Below are 25,127 nucleotides of genomic sequence, written 5' to 3'. Positions count from 1 at the left end.
ACATAAATGAAATTGTGTTTAGACCTGAGTTCCATCCGCATGATATTTCACTGTGTATATGCAAGTATTCCAAAATCTGAAACACTCTGGTCCTAAGCATTTAGGCTAAGGGATACGCAACCTGTAATTCAGTGTTTTATGAAATTATTTTGTTTAATGTGTAGGATACTACTGGTTCCAAGGTAGTGTCTACACAGGATCAATTCTATGTAATGAAAATAATGGTTCTTGCCATTTTCAGCCACATTTCTGTGTTCCATATTTATAGTATGATATTTTTAGTTTGACATCTTGGGACTCATTTCTACTACATTTCACTATTTTTCAATTGACTTTTTATGGGGATTGAAGACACTTGAGGAAAGACACTAGAAATAAAGTCATATTTCTATTTTGACTGTGGATTAGGTTTCTGATACTTAGTTCCGTGGAGCCAGGGAACATCCTTTTTCTCTTTAATTCCTCTCTCCATTGTAAAATTGTTTCTTTCTTTCCTTACAGTGAGTGGGTAAAAAGAGAATTTGTGGCAATTCTTAAAAACTTGACCACCACAGGAAGACAATTTGGAGGCATTTTGGCTGCACACAGTATAGCCACTACATTGAAATACTGGTACCATGGCTCACCGCCTGGGGAGATTATATCTTTAGGAATATTGAGTGAAGGTAAATCTGGGTTTTTCATGTCTTATAAAATCTTAAAACCTCTATCTATGCCTCGTGCTCCTAATTCTGTGTCCCCACCCATCTAGCTCTTAACATGGTCCATAAGCTGCCTGGACTTTTACAATTTCGTAATCATTCATTCATTCAAAAAGTCAACAATATTTTGTATGGATGCGTTGGAAATACACATAGGAGTTAAGACCTGGCCTCTGCCTTCAGGAAACCTACAGTGGAATAAACAAGAGCCAGATACATAAACAAAATCATGTTGTTAGGTTTTCCTAGCAAGAGATAAAGGGAAAGCAAGGTCAATTCTAGGCAGGAAGCAGGTGGAGCCAGGACAGGCTTTATAAAGAAGGCAACACTGCAGTAAGCCTAAAGTATAAGGAGTGTTGACCTGGAAGACAAGTGTGGAAAGAATGCTGGGCACAGGAAACCATACGAGCACAGACACAAAGGCAGGATAGAGAGAGGCACTTCAGGACCCAGATCTCAGGGTACCAGGCAGTGCTGGGGATGTGGAAAGGTTGCTGTCCATCCACAAATACTGCATATAAACTTTTACAGCCCTAATGTTTTAATCCGCTAAAAATTATGCAGAAGAATTCTACATTTTTGTTTGTTTGCTTGAGATGGAGTCTTGCTGTGACGCTCAGGCTGGGGTGCAATGGCACCATCTCAGCCCACTGCAACCCCTGCCTTCCGGGTTCAAGTGATTCTCCTGCCCCAGCCTCCCGAGCAGCTGGGACCACAGGCGCACGCTGCTATGCCCAGCTAATTTTTGTATTTTTAGTAGAGACGGGGTTTCACCATGTTGGCCAGGATGGTCTCGATCTCCTGACCTTGTGATCTTCCGCCTCGGCCTCCCAAAGTGCTGGGATTACAGGCATGAGCCACTGCACCCGGCTGACTTCTACCATTTTTACAAAACAGGAAAGAGAATAGCTGCTGTTCTGTCATCTGTAAGGTCTATCTGAAGCATCTCTTCCCTTTGGGTTCTACTTTCTCCCTTAGCAAGCTAATTCACTCCCAGAGCTGCAGACCTGGACCTCTCTGCCGAGCTCTAGCTACTGAAACATTGTCACCTGGATGTCATGTCATCACTTCCATCCAACATATACCAGACTGAATGTACTGTCATCCTTCCCAGTCAGTTCCATCTCTTGTATTCTTTATGTTATAAGTAGAACCACCATCTTCCCTATTGTTTCAGTGATGCCAGTGCAGGTTAAGGAAATCTCCCAAATCCCTCATGTCAGAATTCATCTCTGTCTCTCCTCTGTATCCTCACATAGCATTTTGTTCGCCTATCATGGAGAATATTATAGTGTGCCTGTTTTTGATAGTACGATTCGTTGCATTGTCCCCTTCCTTGTGGCACCCTGAGGGCAAAGGCTTTTTCTGGGCCACCTCTTTGCTTCTTCACGGGAGAAGCATTTTATATGGTAGACAATCAATCTTGTTCAATTGAAGTTAAGGTGCATGAACATTGCCGTAGTGTGAATTCAAATCAGCAAATTATCTCCTTAGGGAAACAGGCACTTAAAACCTTACCTTTATTTGTAGAAAGAAAGTTTAATTAATCTCTGTAGGAATTATATTCAAAAATAAACAGTGCAGTACTTGGGGGAGGAGGGTAAATGATCATTGTCTGTCTCTCTGAAACCATACCAAATAGGTAAACCCACAGACCTTATCTGCCCATAAGGCTAGCTCTTCACAGATTAAACAAAATACAGCATTACTTGAGGACCTGGGAAGCCCTCTAAGGAAAAGTCTTTTAGATCTTGGTTTCTTGAATGTCCTCAATGTTTTCTTTGTTGTTGTTGTTGTTGTTTGTTTTTGTTTTTGTTTTTGTTTTCCCTGGTGACATTTTTGTTGTCTAGAATGGCAGAAATAATTTTCTTATGTGATGGAGGCACCAGAAACGGGGACAATTTTGTCTGAATGGTGCTCAGTTAGTAATAAATATGGTCAATCTTTTTATTTAGAGCACATCCAAATATAAGTATTTCTGTATATCTTAAAGAAATTAAATGTGTTATTAAATGAAGGATGGCTTCTGCTTAAGATATAGAAATATGTAAAGGAAATCATCCCACATGAAGCAAACACACACCAAAACACATGGCAAACTGGAGGCTGCAAAGGAATAACCAAATTTCCTGCCTCCCCTCCTTTCCATTCCCAGTTCTTCATACTCTGGCTGTGTGAGTGCCATAGCAGGTGAGAAGAGTGGAAGGCCAGATGGACAAATGACTTAAGCTCATGGGCTGCATAGGGGTCCAGGGAAAAGCCATGCAGACAGACAAAAAGAATACAGACAGGGTTCAAAAGAGAAAGACTACATTAGCCTCTGGATGTCAGATAAATACAGATGGCAGAATTGTTAGAACTTGGATAGTCGCTCAGTCAATCCTTCTAGAGGGACTGTTTCAGTCCTCTTTGGAGAAGGATTCCGAGAAATTTAATTCCATCATTATCATTAAAAATCCTATACTATGTCTGTCCTTTTCTACAGTGCTTAACAGAAAAGGTGCATGTTTCTAAGTTCTGCTGCATTGCTTTGCTTTGTGTTTGCTCACTGCAGGCCAGTTTGGTATTCCTAAAGGGATCGTCTTTTCTATGCCTGTGAAATTTGAGAATGGAACTTGGGTGGTTCTTACAGATCTCAAAGATATTGAAATAAGTGAACAAATAATGACCAGAATGACAAGTGATCTAATTCAGGTAATATCAGAATAGGTGCAAGAGGACTGACCTTGATAATGACCTTAAACTGATTCCCCTAGGCCAAGGCATACATTGGTTTTTCTATGGATTCAATTTTTTTTTAATTCCTAAAAACAATGAGATAATAAAAGTTTGAAAAAAATCAATGAAGGAACACTACTCATTTAGTTACACAATTTCTGGTATGTTAAAAATAGTTGTTTATTATTTAAAAATGAAGAATCAAAGTGTTTTTCTATTAAAGAATAGTTAAGTTGCCAGGTGCAGTGGCTCACGCCTGTAATACTTTGGGAGGTCGAGGTGGGTGGATCACCTAAGGTCGGGAGTTTGAGACCAGCTGACCAACATGGAGAAACCCTGTCTCTATTAAAAACACAAAAGCTAGCTGGGCATGGTGGCACATGCCTGTAATCCCAGCTACTCGGGAGGCTGAGGCAGGAGAATCGCTTGAACCAAGAAGAGAGAGGTTGTGGTGAGCTGAGATTGCACCACTGCACTCCAGCCTGGGCAACAAGAGCGAAACTCCATCTCAAAAAAAAAAAAAAAAAAAAGAATTAAGTTAGGAATTGTGGTAATTTAATTCTGTGATTATAAAATTTCAACAGGAGAAACTTGTTGCACTTGGAGACAAGATACATTTTCAGCCATACCAATCAGGTAAGCTCTTAGATGTGATGTTTTATTGGACTGCTATTAAAAGAGTATTAAAATGTTTGTTATAACTGTATCACTGTTAATATGAATAACTCTCATTTATATTTTATCATTTCTAAGCTAAATTAATGACAAAATAAACTGTTAAGTTCAATGTGTCCTTTGAAATAAAACATCTCATAAGAATGTTAAAGAAAACACAACTTATGAACACTATGATCTTATAAATGTTGTAGGTATCATATTTATTAATTTCCTAGGACTACCATAACAAATTACCACAAATTGGATGGCTTAAAAACAACAGAAATTTACTTGTTCACAGTTCAGGAGACTAGAAGACCTGATGTGAGGTATCAGCAGGGCCACACTCTGAAGGCTTGAGAAAGAATTCCTTCTTGCTTTTTCTAGCTTTGGGTTGCACTGCTTGCATTCCTGGCTTGTTGCTGCATCACTCCAACCCCTGCTTCCCTCTTTACATGTCCATCTTTCCTCTGTGTGTGTCTGTGTTTCCAAATCTCTCTTTCTCTCTCTTTATAAGGATACCAGTCATTGCATTCAGGACCTGCCCTAAACCAGTCTGAACCCATCTTAAATTGATTATATCCACCAAGACTCCATTTCCCATAAGATCACATTCATAGGTACCAGGCGTTAGGACTTCAACATATTTTTTTTGTTGTTTTTTGTTTGTTTGTTTGTTTGTTTTAGACAGAGTCTTGCTCTGTTGCCCAGACTGAAGTGCAGTGGTGCCATCTCAGCTCACCACATCCCCCGCCTCCCAGGTACAAGCAATTCTCCTGTCTCGGCCTTCTGAGTAGCTGGAACTACAGGTGCACACCACCATGCCCGGCTAATTTTCGTATTTTTAGTAGAGACGAGGTTTCACTCTGTTGGCCAGGCTGGTCTCGAACTGCTGACCTCGTGATCCACCCACCTTGGCCTCCCAAAGTGCTGAGATTACAGGCATGAGCCACCACGCCTGGCCAACTTCAACATATCTTTTTGGAAACACAATTCAACCCACAACACCAGATTTATTTTTGGATAACTTTATTAAAAGCCAACAAATTTCAATAAGCATATTTTTCTTATTGGTATTTTCTCCACTCATAAGAAATAGGGGAGGGCTGACATCTTTTCTTTGCCTTAAAGATGATCTCATCTTAGGTATGGATATATACATGTAGAAATAAATCAATTTATTTATGCAAAGTTTATTTATGCAAATTTAGTCAAGTGTCTTTTGGAGCTCAATATTCCTTCCTTCTGCTAATGTGTGTGCAGTACCAACTATAAGCCCATGCTAGGAGCTGGAAATACAGAGGTGAATGAGATAGACCTGATCTTGCCATCTGGGAACCTGCAGTCCATCAAGGGGCTGGCCACACATTATATAGACGACTGCAATTGTGGTGCGTGGGAGGAGTAAATGCTAGCTGCTGTGCTGTCAGAGCTTATGCCTGAGGATAGAAGGGAAGAACCTGAAGCAGGAAAGTACATATCAACTTGTTTGGAAAAACTGTGGAAAAGCTCATGTGGCCAAAGCCAGAAGAGATGGAGCTGAGAGATACAGCCATGAGGAGTAGATGTGAGAGCTACAGAAGATTTCTAGATGGAGAGAACCTGGTCAGGTGTGGGATTAGTTTGGAAAACATCCTGGAATAAGGCAAGGCTGTTTGCAGAAAGACTGGTATTGGGGGGGGGGGGGCGTACAGCCAAGACCAGAGGCAGTAGAAATTTGAGAGATATTTAGGAGGTGGAATTATCAAGACTTGCTGATGAATCTGATTGGCTTTGGTGAATCCCAAAGTTCTTCTGGCTGAGCAACTGGGCAGATTTACTTTTGATAAGGGGAAAATGGTAAAAGAATGAGAGAGAGAGAGAAAATATGAGAATGTGGGAGGGGTGTGTGTGTGTGTGGGTGTGGGTGTGTGTGTGCATGCATGCCTGTGGATGGAAGAGGAAGAAGCATGGTGCCAGAGTAGATAAAGCGTGAGTTTCATTTCTTACATTTTGATTCTGAAATACCTGTGTGATATCTAAAATGGAAATGTCACATGAAGAACTGCATACTTCCTGGAGCTCAGAAAGATCTGGACTACAGTTGCCAAATGGGGAGTTGTTGTCTCATAAACAGAAATGAAGCTATCTGTATAATGGAGATTGTCTAGAGAGAAGGTAAGAGAAGAAAGCCTGGAGGAACTTAGCCTGTCATGGTTAAGTAGAACAGGAGCAACTGACAGAGGACCATGAAAAAGGGGTGGTCAGAGAGTCAGGATAAGTCCCTGAAATCTGATGATGTAAGAGACCTGAAGGCAGAGGATGTTTCAAGAACAAGGACTGGTCTACACTGTCAGATGCTACTGGTGTGTCAGATAAAATGATACCTGAAAAATACCCAATGGATGTATGCAAACGTCATTTGTGACTTTGATGAGACCAATTTTGTGCAATGGAGAGGGCAGAAATGAGACCAGAGTAGAAAGGAAGGACCCTAGCTTTAGGGGCCAGAGTGTCACTCTGGAGCTGGTGTGCTCAGTGCTGTGGGCCAGAGGAATGTGCCATGTACCATGACAGCAGTGGGAAGGGCCCCATCAGGACTCTGGTATGATAGAAGGGCTTTTGGGAGGAGGTGACATCGCAACTGAGTTATGAAAGGAAGAAAGGCCAACAGTCAGGGGCATGGTAGGGGTAAATGGGAGAGTTGTTCAATTCAGAGAAAGCAATGTATTCAAAGATAAAGACGAAAGAAAGAACTTTTGAAGAACTGCCAATTTGCTTTATCTGGAAAATAGAGTTTGAGAAATGTCAGGAGGCCAGAAGGTAAGTAGAGGCCTTATTAAAACCAGTGAAGGATTTTAGGCAGAAGAGGGGTAGGAGCAGCTTCTAATTTAAAATGATCACTGTCTGCAATGGGAAGAATGAATTGGAGGGGGAGAGACAAGAAGCAGGAAGACCAGCTCTGTTGCAGGTAAAGAAATGATGAGGACCTTAAGCAAGCAGTGGCTGTGGGGATATAGGGAAAGAGCTATATTTGCAAGAGATACAATTGGCAGAACTTGACCAATCTGAGATTGAGGATAAGAGAGCGCTCAAGAGAGTCGAGAATGCCCCTGATGTTTTCAACATCTCAACACATGGTGGTGGTGTTATCTGAGGCAGAACTTCCCAAACAGTGGGCCACAAATGAATTGAGTGTGTAGAACTCTTGATCTCCTCAGTCCTGGGGGCAGAATCTGGGGCAGCTGGAGTCCCCAAGCTGGTTGCCTCTCTTGTCCTTGTCACTTATTATGTGTGCTGAGTCATGAAAATGGGAAGATGCAGTTAATGTAATGAATACAGGAACAGACTTTCAAGAGGCATCTAAGTGAAAGTTCTGGTGGGTAACAGACACATATCTCTGGAGCCCAGGAGAGAGCTCTAGGCTGGACATGAGGACACAGAGTTGTCAGCAACTGATAGTAATGAGAAGAAACTGATAACCATAGTGACCTCCTGGAGGAGGACCTGAGTGGTGGGGGAGGGAAGACTTCTGCAGTTCAGGGTCTCTTGTGCGTCTTGAATTTTGTTCCATGTGCATGGTATACATATCCAAAAACACAAAGAGATGGATAGATATCTGGATGGTTGGATGTTAAAGTTTAACTACTATTAGAGAGAAGAGGGTGAAGATAGAGGGGGAGTGAGCAGAAGGTTCTCTGCTCGAGTAGAACTCAAGTGCCAGAGCACAGGGTCAGCTCCAAACTGAAAGTGTCTCTGCTGCTGAGGCTGGAGGGAAGGGGAGAAGGTGATGGATGCAGATGCAAGTCAGTGTGTGGAACGGAGGAATAAGGAACGAAACAGGCAGCGGGACCAGGTCCTGAGGCCCAAAGACTCAGGGAAAGGCTGGGCTTCTAAGGAAGGACATGAAGATTTGAAATACAAGCATGTGCGCATAACGACATTTTGGTCAATGGCAGATGGCATGATACCACAGTGGTCCTGTCGCAAGCCGAAAGAGTGAGGGTCGTGATCAACTCAGCATACCACTGGAGGCTATATGAGTAAACAGCAAACTGTTCTCATAAATGCAGAATGCTGGCAAACTGACAAACTGCATCTGCCGCCCAGAAGGAATGCTGAGGGCAGTCATGCCCCAAGTGCAGTGTTTCTTGTGATTAGGCACACCTGTAGCCTGTTAGCAATAGGAATGTGAACCTGTGATCAGTCAAGCGGCTGACCAACCATTAGCTCCTCCCTCCTCTTTCTACCCAATAAATACAAAGGGCTGTAGAAGCTCAGAGCTGCCTTTGCTCACTGGAAGCAAGGAGCCCCCTTCTTCTTCCCCACCCCCTCTTTTTCTTTAAAACAAGTCCTTTTTTCTTTGTCTTCATTTCTACATTTGTCTTCCTTCGTTCAGTCTGGTAGTAACTGGCAAACTGTGGCATGGTCCCATAACATAATGGAGTTGAGCAATTCCTTTTGCCTAGTGACCTCCTGGTAATCCTGACCCTGTGTAGGCCTAGGCTAATAATGTATGTGTTTGTGTCTTTGTTTTTAACAAAAAAATTTGAAAAGAAAAAAGTAATTTTTAAAAATAGAAAAAAGCTTATAAAAGGACATAAAGGATCTAAAGAAAAAGGATATAAAGAAGAAATATTTTTGTATAGCTGTACGAGGTGTTTGTGTTTTAAGTGAAGTGCTAATACAAAAGAGTTAGTTTTTAAAAACATAAAAGCTTATAAAGTAAAAATATACAGTAAGCTAAGGTTAATTTATTATTGAAGAAAGAAAAAGTTTTTAAAATAAATTCAGTATAGCCTAAGTGCATGGTGTTTATCAGTCTGCAGTAGTCTACAATAATGTCCTAGGCCTTCACATTCACTCGTCACTCACTCACTGACTCACCCAGAGCAACTTCCAGTCCCTCAAGCTTCATTCATGGTAAGTGCCCTATACAGTTGTACCATTTTTTAATCTTTTATGCTGTTTTCTTTTCCTGTACCTTTTCTATATTTAGACATGTTTAAATACACAAATACCATTATGGTTACAATTGCCTACAGTATTCAGTACAGTAACCTGCAGTGCAGGTTTGTAGCCTAGGTGTATAGTAGCCTATACTATCTAGGTTTGTGTAAGTACATTCTCTCATGTTCACGCAATAACAAAATTACCTAGCGATGCATTTCTCAGAATGTCTCTCCCATTATTAAGTGACACATTACTGCAACTGTTAAGGGGAAGGGAGAGACACAACACAGAAAAAAATATAATTTTTTTCAGAGCTAAGGGCTCAGTGGAAGTTAGGGACCATTAATTTGTAGTGCCTGTGATGTACGATTGTGTGATTCCTTGCAAAGGTGCTCAGCTGCCTGGTTGCAGGAGCAGAAACCTAGATGCATGATTGTAGTAAACCCCAAAATATTAGAGTATACTGCCACCCCCTGCTGTTAGAATAAATGCAGTTTAGAGTAAAAATAACACCACAATGTATTCCAACAAAATTTTGAGTTTTTCCATGTTGACTTTATTTGGAGTAGCAAATTATTTCCAAAAAGTTTTTATTTTTCTCACATTTGTACACGTGCTTTACTGGTGCCTTAGATAGGTGCTAAGGCGACTTTGGTTATCCACATTGAACATGATAATGGAAAATGAGTCCAGTTCACTTAGCGTTTGGGAACGAAGAAGGTGAGGCAAAGAAATTGAAGGCCATTGCAAGAAAGCAGATGAAGTGATAGACTATGGGGGTCTAGACTGGATAAGGAAGGAAGTAATAAATAGAAATAAAATAAAAAAGTCCAAACAAAGGGGATATTGAAACTATTTGACAACCAGTATGGGTACAGATCCCAACCAATTAAAATAGTTGCTGCCTTTCAGAATGGACTAACTGATCAAAATAAACTGCAGGGGACAGAGTGGGTGCCATTGGTCCAGACCAGAGAGGGTTGAGTGAGGTGAAAGTACAGGAAGCTGGGGAGGAAGGACAGAGAGAGGGTGGGGTTTGGGAATTCAAAGGCGGTTCTGGCTGATGGCCAAGTCACCAGGAGTGAGCCAAACCAAAGCCCAGAGGAGGCAGGAAGGTGGAGGTGCAGGCACAGAGGGATATGTAGAAGTCCAATCGGCCGTTGATTTTAACTCAGATTCTTTTATTCTCAGAATTTAGAGGCCCTCTGTGTTGCTTCCTGCACTAGGCAGAATAGAGCTTCAAATTCCTTTCACGGGAGTGGGCTACAAAGCAGTCATTCTAAAATTGACTCCATTGACTTGTAGTTAGTCCTAGCTGTCCCATATATACTTGCATTATAGACAGTTTTGTGACAGAAAAAAAAAGACTTGATTTTATGCTGTGTTTTTATTAACAAAGGTCAAGGGGTTTCTGTGTGTGTGTGTGTGTGTGTGTGTGTGTGTGTGTGTGTGTGTGTGTGTTCGGTTGGTCTTAACTCTGTCACCTTTGGCTCTTGTCCCCGCAAAGAAACACTCTTTGAGATATTCCAAAATCAGAGAATCTCACAGTGTGGAGGTCTCTGCTTACTAACATATCAATGAGATTATTCTTGTGTGAGGCTTGTTTAATCTCTTCAATTAATGCAATACTTAATTTCCTGATTTCAGAAACTGAACTACGTAAAAAAGATAAAAGGATCTCCTTACTCATCACAGATGACAGCCAGGAAGAACAGGTCTCAGATGGTAGGTACACTTACACTCAATTTTTTAAACTGCCCTTTTTATTCAAGAGTTAACACTACATTGCAAAGAAAGAAGTTTGATCACCCACCAACCATAAAGTGGGAGTTAAGTCATCCTATATTCAAAAAATAAGATTATATTTAAAATCTGTTTAAGTCTTCGGAGAAAATTACCAGATAGTCACTGTGCACCTTCTATCTGCTGGTCACTGTGAGAGACACTGGGGGCACAATAAGGAAGTGATGGCCCCACTCACTGGGGAAAGGAGCCATGAGAATATGAAAAGGTAAATGCCAAGACACACAGTGAATTAAATGGCTTAAAAAAACAAGGCAAGACAGGTCAAAAGGAAGAAAAGTACTTAATAAGTAGTCTAAAAACTCACATGAAAAGGAGAAAGCCTTGTATAAAGGAGAAAATTTAATTACATCTTGAAATCTAGTTGGGACATAAGATGGCTAAAGAAAAATGGGCATTTCTTCAGAAACTGAGCTAGTTCAGTCATAGAATATGAAAAATGTCTGGAGATCTTCTGTACAACAATGTACATGTCTTCCGAATACAATGTCTTCTGGATGCGTATAGGATAGATGAGGCTGGAAAGGTAGGTAGGGGCCACCTGTTGTCTAGCTGAGTGGTTAGTTAGCAGTATGACTAGTGGATGGTGGATGATGGGACTGTTGATGAAAAGAGTCAAACTCTGTGGGATATTTTGAGAGATTTATTCCAAGCCAAATATGAGTGACCATGGCCCATGGTACAGCCCTCAGGAGGTCCTGAGAACATATGTCCAAGATAGTCGGGGTACAGCTTGGTTTTATATATTTTAGGAAGGCATGAGACATCAATCAAATACGTTTAAGAAATACACTGGTTTCGTTCAGAAAGGCGGGACAAGTCAAAGGGTGTGGTGGGGGCCTCCAGGCTATAGACAAATTTAAACATTTTCTGGCAGACAATTGGTGAAGTTTGTCTAAAGACCTGGGATTGGTAGAAAGGAATGTTTAGGTTAAAATAAAGGATTGTGGAGATGAAGTTTTATTGTGCAGAGGAAGCTGTCAGATAGCCAACTTCAGAGAGAGCAGGTTATAATTTGTTTCTTATCAAGGGTGCCTGGCTCTTCATTGATTATCTCCTGGTTCTGGGGGGGAAGGAAGGAAAACAAAAGGGAGAGGAGATTCTCTATAGAATGTGGATTTTTCCCGCAAGACATTTTGCAGGGCAATTTCAAGGCATGGCAAGGAAATATATTTTGGGGTAAAACATTTTGATTTTCTTCCTTGTTATGGCAGAGTCAGATTGGAAAGTAAGTCACGATATACAGGGTTAAATAAAACACATCTGGTGAGAATTTATGGTTTATAGGGCATGACTCTCCAGACCCCTTAGAAAGGAATTTGGGTGGCTGAGCACGGTGGCTTACGCCTGTAATCCCAGCACTTTGGGAGGCGAAGGCAGGCAGGTCACCTGAGGTCGGGAGTTTTAGACCAGCCTGATCAACATGGAGAAACCCCGTCATACAAAAAAATTAGCTGGGTGTGGTGGCACATGCCTGTAATCCCAGCTACTCAGGAGGCTGAGGCAGGAGAATCACTTGAACCTGGGAAGCGGAGGTTGTGGTGAGCCAAGATCACACCATTGCACTCCAGCCTGTGCAACAAGAGCAAAACTCTGTCTCAAAAAAAAAAAAAAAAAAAGAAAAGAAAAGAAAGGAATTAGGGCAAAATAAAAAAATCAGAGCTTAGTTCTCAGGACAAAGCACAAAATAGATGGAGTCAGGCTTAGAGAATTAATCCAGCTGTAACATGAGCCCTATAGAGGATTATCAACAGCCCAAATCACTGTTCTGACAAGCATGGTGAACTCAGTCCCACCTAGACAGTGTCTCTCTAGATATCTGAGTGGCAGCACTATTATTGCATTGGCCCAACTGGTGTTAAGCAACACTTAAGATCTGAGGGCACCAAGCCCCTTGTGAGAACTGAGGGAAACTGTAAGATCTGTCATGAAGGAGATGGCAGCTTTCCACGGTGGAGGAAGAGAAGCCAAATTGTAGAGTGTGTATTCCTGAGACTACTCACATCAGAACAGTTTAAGTTGCTAATTACAGTTTCAGGTTCTTAGACCTCTACCTGAATAAATCATAAGCTTATGCAGATTAAAGTACTTTAGTTGTGATAAAAGAGAGAAAATGAGGTTGATTTAAGGTTGTTTTGCAGACCATTTGTTGAATAAGCATAGAATCAAATATAACCAATTACAGTGTTTTCCATATTTTGAGAAACATTTCCATAAGCTTAGGTGGATTGTAAAAAACATATAGTGATTAATAAAATCAATTTAATCACTAGCATTTTTTTCACTGAAATAGAATGAAATTGATAAGAAAACAGTAAGGAGACCAGATTTTTTTCCCCAATGAACTAGAATAGAATAGAAAGAAAAAGGCAAGTAGGAAAAACAAGAAAAGGGTAAGTAGGACTAGATTAGTTTATTAGTCAGGGTTCCCTAGAGGGATAGAACTAATAGTATATATATATATATATATATATATATATATATAAAATATTCATATTAACTATAATTATATATTAAATATATAATATTTATTATACATTATATATTTATAATATATATTATATAAATATTATATATAATATGTATTTATATATTAAAATATATATTTTTATAATTATATATAAATTATTGTAATTATATATAATTATATATAAATTATTGTAATTATATATAATTATATATTAATATATTTATATATAAATATATTTATATTATATATAATATATTTATATATAATATATTATATTTATATAAATATATTTATATATAAATAGATATATTTATATTTATATATAGATATATTGATATTTATATATAGATATATTGATATTTATATATAGATATATTGATATTTATATATAGATATATTGATATTTATATATAGATATATTGATAATTATATATTTTATATACATATATGTTTATATATTATATATTTATATATTATATATTTATATATTTTATATTTATTATTAAATATAAATATATAATATTTATATGTATATGTTATATATAATATATTTATAATATATATAATATATAATATATGATATATAATATTATATTATACATAATATATATTATATATAATATATTATATATAATATAATATTATATATTTATATTATATGTATAATATATAATATATTATGTATTTTTATATATTTTTATATAATATATAATAATATATAAAATTATATATTATATATAATATATATTTATAAATATATATTATATATTATATATGATGTATTATATAACCAATAATATATTTTATATATTATATATGATGTATTATATAAACAATAATATATTTTATATATTTTATAAAATATTTATATATTATATAATATATAAAAATACATCATATATAAATATATATTTTATGTATATATATATAAAGGGGAGTTTATTAAGTAATAACTTACATGATCAAAAGTTCCCACAGTAGGCTGTCTGCAAGCTTGTGGAGCAAGGAGAGCCAGACCAAGTCTCAAAATTGAAGAATTTGGAGTCCAGTGTTTGAGGGCAGGAAGCATCCAGCATGGAAGAGAGATGTAGGCTGGGAGGCTAGGCAATTCTCACCTTTTCACATTTTTCTTCCTGCTTTATATTTGCTGGCAGCTGGTTAGATTGTGCCCACCAGATTAAGGGTGTGTCTGCCTTCCCCAGCCTACTGACTCAAAGGTTAATCTCCTTTGGCAACACCCTCACAGACACCCAGGATCAATACTTTGCATCCTTCAATCCCATCAAGTTGACACTCAGTATTAATCATCACAAATTCAGCCCTTGTCAACTTGAACCCATGCACATCTCCTGAGATCATACATAATCTTCAAATAAAGACAATAATAAGATCGTAATTATGCCTAACATAATACAACTATCCTTCATACAACCGGAAACGCACTAATTTCCAACCCAAATACTACTACAGAAAGTTAACAATACTTAAATGCTAATGTGAAGTCAATAAATCTTATTTCACATGATAAAGGAAAAGGAAATAAAATGAAGATATTTTCTTAGTACAAGTGTATACATGCACAAACATGTTTTTAACAAAAGAAGAAGGAAACACTCATGACAGTTACAGTCCTCATTTCTGCAGCTGGTCATGTGGTTGCAGCTGGTATTCATGACTATCTTCTACTATCCATTCTGTATTCTCTTTGCCTTCAGCAAGCACCTCAGCAGGTCATGGTTTTTTCCATGGTGGAGTGACCCAAGCCTTCATTCCTGAGGGGTCTGGACCATTTGTAGTCCTGCCTGAATTGGGCTATTATAGTTTCCCACTGACCTTTATCACAGGGCATAGTAATACTAAGATAGGCCCTAATGAATTATACTCTTCCTCACCTCCATTATGGAATAGTAAACTGATTTCATCTTGATAGTCTGGGTCAGTCACCCCAGCCAGCACTGTAACTCCCTTCTTAGCCTGTTGACTGAAAGGTAGGAGGAGCCCAAAGTGTCCAGGTGGCAATCTTAATTTCCAGTTTAATGGGATTTTTGTGTCTCCTGGTGGCAGCGTTCTTCCCTCTGGAACTAAGACCTCTAGGCCAGCAAAACATAATGTCACAGGAACAGGAAGCAAAAATGTTGCTAGTGGATCACTAGAGGTGATGGTGAGTGGTGCCACTTCCACTTCCACCCCTTGATTCCTAGACCTGTGATTCCTGGCTATGGGTGAAACAGTATCATATATTGGACACTGATTGAGAGCATACATGGCCTTCTGGAGAACTTTGCCCCAGCCCTGCAAAGTATTGTCACCTAGTTGGCATTGTAACTGTGACTTCAAAAGGCCATTCCACCATTCTATCAATCCAGCTGCTTCAGGATGATGGGGAACATGGTAAGACCTGTGAATTCCATGGGCCTAAGCCCACTGCCCCACTTCTTTAGCTGTAAAGTGAGTGCCTTGGTCAGAGGCAATGCTGTGTGGAATACCATGCCAGTGGATAAGGCATTCCATGAGTCCATGGATGGTAGTCATGGCAGAAGCATTGTGTGCAGGATAGGCAAACCTATATCTGGTGTAAGTGTCTGTTCCAGTGAAGACAAACCTCTGCCCTTTCCATGATGGAAGAGGTCCAGTATAATCAACCTGCCACCAGGTAACCGACTGATCACCCCGAGGAATGGTGCCATATCGAGGACTCAGTGTTGGTCTCTGCTGCTGGCAAATGGGGCATTCAGCAGTGGCTGTAGCCACATCAGCCTTGGTGAGTGGAAGTCCTTGTTGCTGAGCGCATGTGTAACCTCCATCCCTGCCACCATGGCCACTTTGTTCATGGGCCTATTGGGCAATGACAGGAGTGGCTGGGGAATAAGGCTGAGTGGTGTCCACAGAACAGGTCATCCTATCCACCTGATTATTAAAATCCTTCTCTGCTAAGGTCACCCGTTGGTGAGCACTCACATGGGATGCAAATATCTTCAGTTTTTCACCACTCAAAGAGGTCCATCCACATACCTCTTCCCCAAATTTCTTTGTCACCAATTTTCCAATCATGCTTCTTCCAAGTCCTTGACCATCCAGCCAAACCATTGGCTACAGCCCATGAATCAGTATATAATTGCACATCTGGCCATTTCTCCTTCCATACAAAGTGCACAATCAGGTACACTGCTCGAAGTTCTGCCCGCTGGGAAGATTTCTCTTCACTGCTGTCCTTCAGGGATTTCCTAGAAAGGGGCTGTAGTGCTGCAGCTGTCCACTTTCGGGTGGTGCCTGCATATCATGCAGAGCCATCTGTGAACCAGGCCCTAGCCTTTTCTTCCTCTGTCACCTGATCATAGGGAACTCCCATGAGGCCATCTATACAGGCTGGGGAAGAGAAGGCAGGGTGGCAGCAGTGGAGACCACGGGCATTTGAGCCACTTCCTCATGTAACTTACTTGTGCTTCCAGGACGTGCTTGAGCCCAATCACATATACACCACTTCCATTTGATGATGGAATGCTGCTGCGCATGGCCCATTTTATGGCTAGATGGGTCAGAAAGCACTCAGTTCATGACAGGCAATTCAGGTCACATGATGACTTGATAAGCCATAGTCAAACGTTCAGTTTCCACCAAAGCCCAGTAACAGGCCAAGAGCTGTCTCTCAAAAGGGCAGTAGTTATCTACAGAAGATGGCAGGGCCTTGCTCCAAAATCCTAGAGGCCTCTGCTGTGATTCACCTATGGGGGCCTGCCAAAGGCTCCAAACAGCATTCCTATCTATCACTGACACCTCAAGCACCATTGCATCTGCTGGGTCATACGGCCCAAGTGGGAGAGCAGCTTGTACAGCAGCCTGGACCTGTTGCAGAGCCTTCTCCTGTTCTGGACTCCACTCAAAACTGGCAGCCAGCCTTTCAGGTCACTCAATAAATGGGTGGAAGTAACACACCCAAATGAGGAATGTGTTGCCTCCAAAATCCAAATAGGCCCACTAGGCATTATGCTTCTTTCTTGGTTGTAGGAGGGGCCAAATGCAGCAACTTATCCTTCACCTTAGAAGGAATATCTCCACAGGCCCCACACCACTGGACCCCTAGAAATTTTACTGAAGTAGAAAGTCCCTGAATTTTAGTCAAATTTATTTCCTATCTTCTGGCATGTAAATGTCTCACCAATAAGTCCAGTGTTTGCTACTTCTTGCTCAGTGGATCCAGTCAGCATAATGTCATCAGTGTAATGAACCAGTGCAATATCTTGTGGAAGTGAAAAGCAATCAAGGTCGCTCCAAATGAGATTATGACACAAAGCCTGAGAGGTGATATACCTCTGAGGTAGGACAATAAATGTACATTGCTGGACTTGCCAACTGAAGGCAAATTCCTTCAGGTGGGCCTTATGGACAGGAATGGAGAAAAAGGCATTTGCCGAATCAATGGCTGCATACCAGGTACCAGGAGATGTGTTAATTTGCTCAAGCAATGAGCATCTGGTACATCTGGTACAGCAGCTGCAACTGGAGTCACCACTTAGTTAAGCTTACGATAATCTACAGTCATTCTCCAAGATCCATCTGTCTTCTGCACAGACCAAATTGGAGAGTTGAACGGGGATGTGGTGGGAATCACCACCCCTGCGTCTTTCAGGTCCTTGATAGTGGTACTAATTTCTGCGAAACCTCCAGGGATACGAAATTGTTTTTGATTTACTATTTTTCTAGGTAGAGGAAGCCCTGATGGCTTCCATTTGGCCTTTTCCATCATAATAGCCCTCACCCTACCAGTCAGGGAGCCAATGTGGGGGTTCTGCCAGCTGCTAAGTTTGTCTATGCCAATTATGCATTCTGGCACTGGGGAAATGACCACAGGATGAGTCCAGAGACCCACTGGACCCTCTGTAAGTCAGACCTGAGCTAAAATTCCGTTAATTACCTGACCTCCATAAGCCCCTACTTTAACTGGAAGACCACAATTATGTTTTGGGTGCCCTGGAATCAATGTCAGCTCAGAGCCAGTGTCCAGAAGTCCTTGAAATGTCTGATTATATCCCTTTCCCCATTGCACAGTTACTCTGGTAAATGGCCAGAGGTCCCCTTGGGGAAAGTTGGGAGAAAGATTCACTGCATAAATTGTCAGTAATGTAGTAGGGTCCTTCCTCAAGGGGGCTTGGTCTCCCCTTCATTCAAGGGATTCAGGGTCTGTAAACTGGCTCAAATCTGGAAATTGATTGAAGGGCCACAATTCTCTGTTTTATAATTCAAATGCGTCTTTTATCCATTCAACCTAGAAGTTTTTTCCTTATATATATTAAGTAGGAATGCAGTAGGCTTCCTGTCAATTTCACTTCTAGGAACACCATGATTAATTAGCCAATGCCAGAGCTCTACACAAGTCAGACTATTCTGTTTGCTGCTTTGTCTCTGCTGTCCATTATGGCAGTTATGCCCACCTTGCCTTTTTTTTTTTTTTTTTTTTTTTTTTTTGAGACAGAGTCTCGCTCTGTCGCCCAGGCTGGAGTGCAGTGGTGTGATCTCGGCTCACTGCAAGCTCCACCTCCTGGGTTCACTCCATTCTCCTGCCTCAGCCTCCCGAGTAGCTGAGACCACAGGTGCCTGCCACCATGCCCAGCTAATTTTTTGTATTTTTAGTACAGATGGGGTTTCACCGCGTTAGCCAGGATGGTCACAATCTCCTGACCTCGTGATCCGCCCACCTCGGGCTCCCAAAGTGCTGGAATTACAGGCGTGAGCCACTGCACCTGGCCCCACCTTGCCTTTGATGGTTGGTTAAGTGCCACCACTTGGCCCCTGCCACCTTGGGATCCAGTTATTCCCAGTGTATTTAAGTTTTGTAGTTGAGTGACTGTGGTTCCCACTGTTAGATCTGACACACAGAGAAGAGCAATTACAGGGCTCTTCAAAGATGCAGGTGCTACCCTCACAAATCTGTTTCACAAGGCATTGGTCAAGGGTATATCTTCTGGACCCTCCCAGCTGGGATGAGTAGGTCTAAAGTGACTAATCCACTCCACCATCCCAATCTCCCTAAGCCTTTGGATCCCTTCCATTAAACCAAGGGAGATCAGGCATTTCCAGCTCACTCACAGTGGGCCATCTTTTAATCCATATTTCAGCTAACCAAGCAAATAAACTATTAGAACCTTTTTTAACTTCCCGAGCTGTAACATTAAATGCAGAGTCCCTACTTAGTAGGCCCAAGTCAATAAATTCAGCCTGATCCAACTCTATGTTCCTTCAACTATTTATCCCATACCCTTAATATCCATTCCCATACCTGTTCTCCAGATTTCTGTTTATATAAATTAGAGACATCGGCTGGGCGTGGTGGCTCACGCCTATAATCCCAGCACTTTGGGAGGCCGAGGTGGGCAGATCACAAAGTCAGGAGATTGAGACCATCCTGGCTAACATGGTGAAACCCCATCTCTACTAAAAATATAAAAACAAAATTAGCCAGGCATGGTGGCAGGCGCCTGTAGTCCCAGCTACTTGGGAGGCTGAGGCAGGAGAATGGCGTGAACCCAGGAGGCGGAGCTTGAGCCAAGATCACACCACTGCACTCCAGCCTGGGTGACAGAATGAGACTCTGTCTCAAAAAAAAAAAAAAAAAGAAAGAAAGAAAAAGAGACATCAAGCAGCTCTTTTTGAGTGTAGCACACTTCTTCATGGGTCATACTCTCAACCTCACCTCTAGAGGCCCACCGAGACTTTAGTCTAGTTATAGGTCTAGAAGCAAACAAGGGTGTTAGGGGTGGCTACTAAGGAGAATCAACATTATTTTTCCTGGCAACTGACTCAGGGGAGGCCATCACTCTTGCCTCAGGCAGCACAGGGTTTATCCCCTCAGACAAAGGTGGAAAGGCTGATGACAGCATGGGTCAGGGAGGGGATGTTGCCACTACTGGGTATGGGGAAGCTGTTCCTTCCGGCAAAAAAGGTTCATCAGAGTTTACAAACTCAGTGTCCCCAGCTTCATCAGGGTTCTCCCACACGTCTCCATTCCAAGTTGCAGCATCCCATTCTCTTCCAATTAATGCCCTCACTTTAACAGGAGACACCTGGCAATGCTGCACATACACTTTTCGTTGCAGTTCAGCCACTCACATAATAAGAGCTTGTGTCTGTTTTTCCATAATTTCAGCTCTTTCTCTACAGGAGATAAGACTCACTCAGGGCAATCTTTGCAGATTTGAGGCTCAGTATCTGCTTCTGAAGCCAGGAGACAGAATCTCTGAGTTCATCATTTTCTTTCATCACTTTGTCCACTGAACTTAGGAGCAGCTAACCAGCTTCATTATGTTCCTTTGTTCACCACATATGGTCAAAGGTATTATGTATAGAGTCACTAAACTCCCTGCCTCTCCTGGGCAGTGAATCAGGAGTGTCAAATGCATTTATTTTGCATAACTCATTAAACAGTTCATGCCAAGGACTATCAGTGTTCTCCGTACTATTAAAAGTAGAGTCCTTAGGTCCTTAGCATTTGGAGGTCGAATCATACTAAGCAGCCAACTCCAGAAACCCGAAAACCAACAAAATAACTCCATCCTTAATATTTCGTTTCTCCAGAACCACTCCTGGTACCAAAATCTGTATAGTCAAGGTTCCGTAGAGGGACAGAACTAATAGGATACTTATGAATAAATAAAGGGGAATTTATTAAGTATTAAGTTACATGATCACAAGTTCCCACAATGGGCTGTCTGCAAGCTTGAGGAGCAAGGAGAGCCAGTCCGAGTCTCAAAATTGAAAAACTTGGAGTCCAGTGTTTGAGGGCAGGAAGCATCCAGCATGGGAGAAAAATGTAGGCTGGGAGGCTAGGCAGTTCTCACCTTTTCACATTTTTCTTCCTCCTTTATATTTGCTGGCAGCTGATTAGATTGTGCCCACCAGATTAAGGGTGGGTCTGTCTTCCCCAGCCCACTGACTCAAATGTTAATCTCCTTTGGCAACACCCTCACAGACACACCCAGGATCAATACTTTGCATCCTTCAATCCAATCAAATTGGCACTTGGTATTAACCATCACAATTAGAAAAAGATAGGTATTATTTCATGTAATTTTTTGTTTCATTAATATGTACACAAATGTGCACATTGGACTATAATGTAAAATGTGCCTTTTATTGTGGGTCATAGGCACTGAAGTTTGAAAAACATTGACTTAGAACATCTCATGACCTAGTTAGGTTGTTGGTTATATTCTAAATCCAGCATGTTTTATTTAATTTTGATTTCAGGACATAAAGATCTGGTCCCTGATGAAGAAAAAAATCTAGTTATGTCAGATGGTAAGTCAGTGGGGTTATAAACAATGTCTATATTGCTAATAGTCATGACTCATATTGTCCAGTTGTTAGAGAATAATGTTATGGTCTAGCGACCAAAGCAAGTTTTAAATAACTGCTTCTTTTCATATGCTTCACAAACACTTTGAAATGGGCATAAAAATGTCAACTTTTTTTAAAAAAGCACTAAAACTGCTTCCTTGTCATATTCACCTCAAACTCTCCCAAAATACTCTAACTTCAACTCCAGTCCCTTGTATCTCTTGCTTCTCGCCTTTCCCTTTTCTTCTCAATTCTTTATTATGAAGCCCAAAATAACCAATAGGGCAAGACAGCATCTTCCTCAGAACACAGGTCAGAGGAAGAGACTGAGAGAGCCAAGTTAGAATTCTCCTTAACAGGGAAAATCTGGGAATTTTTGTCTCATTATGTGTATATATATCTCATCATATATATGATTTATAATGTATTACATAAATACACATACATATATATGCTGTTGACCTTGAACAGCATGGGTTTGAACTGTGCAGGTCCACTTATGCAGATTTTCTTCCACCTCTGCCATCCCTAAGACAGCAAGACCAACGCCTCCTCTTCCTCCTGCTCCTTCCCAGCCTAGTCAACATAAAGAAAATGAGGATTAAATGGATTTAAGTGGAAATGATCCATTTCCACTTAATGGATAGTAAATATATTTTATCTTCCTTATGATTTTCTTAATAACATTTTCTTTTCTCTAGCTTACTTTATAGTTAGAATGCAGTATGTGATACATATAACATACAAAATATATGTTAATCAACTGTTATCAGCAAGACTTCTGGTCAACAGTGGGCTATTAGTTAAGTTTTGGGGGAGTCGAAAGTTACGTGTAGATTACTGATCACACAGAGGAATGGTGTCCCTAACCTCCACATTGTTCACGGGTCAACTGTATACATATAATGTGAGTGCTTGCAAATATTTATGTAGAGAATTGTATTTTTTCTAAAGCTGCCTATACAAACCGTATATCAAAAAAATAATAATGTAGTCTGTTTCCATTTTTACGGCTTCATATGAAACTATCTATTTAGAAGGAAGCTAGCAATCATTGAGAAGTTGGCCCAGTGGTTTATGGGGGCCAGAGAAGGAGGCTTCATAGGGATGTTGGTAGAAAGATGCTATACTGAGCAGTTGACTGAACATCTGCTTGTTCATATTGTCCACTCAGGACATGGATAAGTCATCATCAATGGTTGAGACTTTATATAACAGTGGTCTAGCATCTTGTAACTCCTAGGAGAGCAATGCATTCAGAGAAACCTCAGAGTGGAAGGAACAAGATAGAAGAAAATGGAAATAACTGCAAAAATTATTGCGCTTTACATACTAAAAACTATTCTTTTAACTCTATTTGCAGCAGCAGATTTTCCAAATCAAATTCCTCAAACCACCTTTGAAAAGCCACAGTCTTGAGTTCCTAAATGGTAGGTGGTAGACAAAACATTAACTAGTATTTTCTTATTCTACAAGTGGAACTGGGTAATAGAGGATCAAGTTTCCTTGCAATACTATTCTTGTCAAACCCTCCCCACTTCCCACCTTCCCCAGGGACCCAGCCTTGGTTGCTTACTCTCCTGGATCCCAGCTTCCCACTTTTTTTTTTTAAGACGGGGTCTGCTCTGTTGCCCAGGCTGAAGTGCAGTGGTGCGGTTACAGCTCACTGCAACCTCAGCCTCCTAGATTTGTGATCCTCTGAACTCAGCCCCTCAAGTAGCTGGGACCACAGGCATGCATCACCACACCCAACTAATTTTTAATTTTTTTTGTAGATCTAGGGTCTCACAATGTTGCCCAGGCTGGTCTCAAACTCCTGGGCCCAAGTAACCATCCACTTTGGCCTTCCAAAGTGCTAGAATTACAGGCGTGAGCCACTGTGCCTGGCCTGCTTCCCACTTTTGCAACCGAATCCTTAAATCCTTCATTAAATCCTTCCCTCAAGATGAATAAGTAAGGAAATTGACACAAGTAATCTGCATGTCCAGATTTCCCAAGTATATAACTGAGTTGAAAACAAAGCTGATGTAGATTTCTTTGTGGTTGACCAATCAGGATATTCACCCAAGCCCCCACCCTTTTATTTAAATGTCCAATAAAATGAACAAAATTTCATGCACCTTTCATTCTGAAATGTATGGTATGATGGACTTAGGAATGGGGCTAATCAGGGGGAATTAGAATTGGTGCGTAGAGGAGCAGCAAAGCCAAGAGCAGAAATGGAGCTGACCACATAGCTGCATACATGATTTGGAATGAAAAGCAAGGTGCCAGGAGAGAGCACATAAAAATAGCTTGCGGCCAGGGAAGAGGCCACAATCAGTTTTGCTATATGAAAATACGTAACTATGATCTCATGGCTTTATTTCCCGATAGAATCGCTCTCACACATGCACTTTCTCAGCTATTGAATCGTGAATACAGGAATCCAGCAAACAAAAAAGCTAATAATAACATATGCTACTAACATATTTTGGAAATAGTTATGTCTTTTCATTCTTTTCGTTTTACAGACTTTGAAGGCAAAACCGTGGAATCCTAACAGATCAAATTGGATGAAATATATAATTTCTTGGTAGCATAATAAACATAGAATTTATATGAATGTCTATATTTAAGGAAGAATAATTTGAAAGATTTATGTCAGTCTTAGATAATACTATGCAAGGCAATTAAATCACTGTGACAGCACAGAGGTCAGAGTTCAGTCATTTTGCATTACTTGTATCCACTCATGTTTGTTTCATAATAATTGCATTTTCTTAGAACTATTTTGGTGTCAAATGCTATTTTTTATACTACATTAAAATAGAGTTGTCAGTCATTGCACCTGCCCATACATCTTCTGAGAGAACCTGCTTCCTTCCACCAGCCATACCTAAGACCTGCACCTAAGTGGCCATGTTTGCTCAAATGTCCTCATAACCTTGGCCTCAACTAATTAGGCCAAACAGATGTACTTCACTCAAGGAGAACCAATCATATTTTCTCTCTCTCTCTCTCTCTCTCAAAAAATAATTGAACTGAGACCAGTGAGTAAGTTGGTGTCTGGGTCAGGTTAATGGTGGTGAACTATGTGCCTGTGAGCTCTTCAGAGCTGGTTGGGTTCACCACCATCATAAGACCTGCCTCTGTACCATTTTTCCTCGGGTGTGCTTTGTATAAAGGTCTGTACAATAAATCACACTTTTTTAAAGCTTAGATTGAATAGGTTTCTGCTCCTTGACAACAGATATGGCCTGAATAAAATGAATTTTGAAAGAAAAGCATAATATTTTTACTATATAATTGCGTGGTTTAAGTAAAAATTACAGTCTTTTATTAAAGCGGTAATAGCCAAACCAGTATGCTCAGATATTTTCCGGCTAATAAGGCCCTTTACCAATGCCAATTAGGAACTTTTGAAAGCCCAGGAGTCATGTGAAAAACTGCTGATATCTGTGCTTTCTCTGTATGTTTAATAGCTCTTAAGATACAAATTACTTTCTGAAAATTCAGGGAAATTGTAGGTGCAT

The 25,127-nt window shown here is 40.4% G+C and overlaps 1 protein-coding gene across 5 annotated transcripts in view; it reads left to right on the top strand.

Annotated features, from left to right (window-relative positions):
• The window catches only part of MDH1B (malate dehydrogenase 1B), a 40,821-nt gene extending 15,951 nt beyond the window's left edge, over positions 1-24,870 (top strand). For 2 of the 5 annotated variants that reach the window (XM_054478874.2, XM_054478872.1), the window contains exons 7-14: positions 502-665; positions 3,256-3,395; positions 4,004-4,055; positions 10,656-10,733; positions 15,935-16,042; positions 21,523-21,573; positions 22,976-23,042; positions 24,126-24,864. In XM_054478874.2, the coding sequence (XP_054334849.1) occupies positions 502-665; positions 3,256-3,395; positions 4,004-4,055; positions 10,656-10,733; positions 15,935-16,042; positions 21,523-21,573; positions 22,976-23,031 (649 nt within the window). In that variant the 3' untranslated portion in view covers positions 23,032-23,042; positions 24,126-24,864. Of the gene's footprint in view, positions 1-501; positions 666-3,255; positions 3,396-4,003; positions 4,056-10,655; positions 10,734-15,934; positions 16,043-21,522; positions 21,574-22,975; positions 23,043-24,125 lie in introns of all 5 variants that reach the window. The other 3 variants (XM_054478876.2, XM_054478875.1, XM_054478877.1) reach the window with 2 other exon arrangements.
• Positions 24,871-25,127: the final 257 nt, after the last annotated feature.

Source organism: Pongo pygmaeus, chromosome 11, assembly GCF_028885625.2.
Source record: "Pongo pygmaeus isolate AG05252 chromosome 11, NHGRI_mPonPyg2-v2.0_pri, whole genome shotgun sequence".
Lineage (NCBI taxonomy): Eukaryota > Metazoa > Chordata > Mammalia > Primates > Hominidae > Pongo > Pongo pygmaeus.
This window is presented reverse-complemented; position numbering and strand designations above follow the sequence as displayed.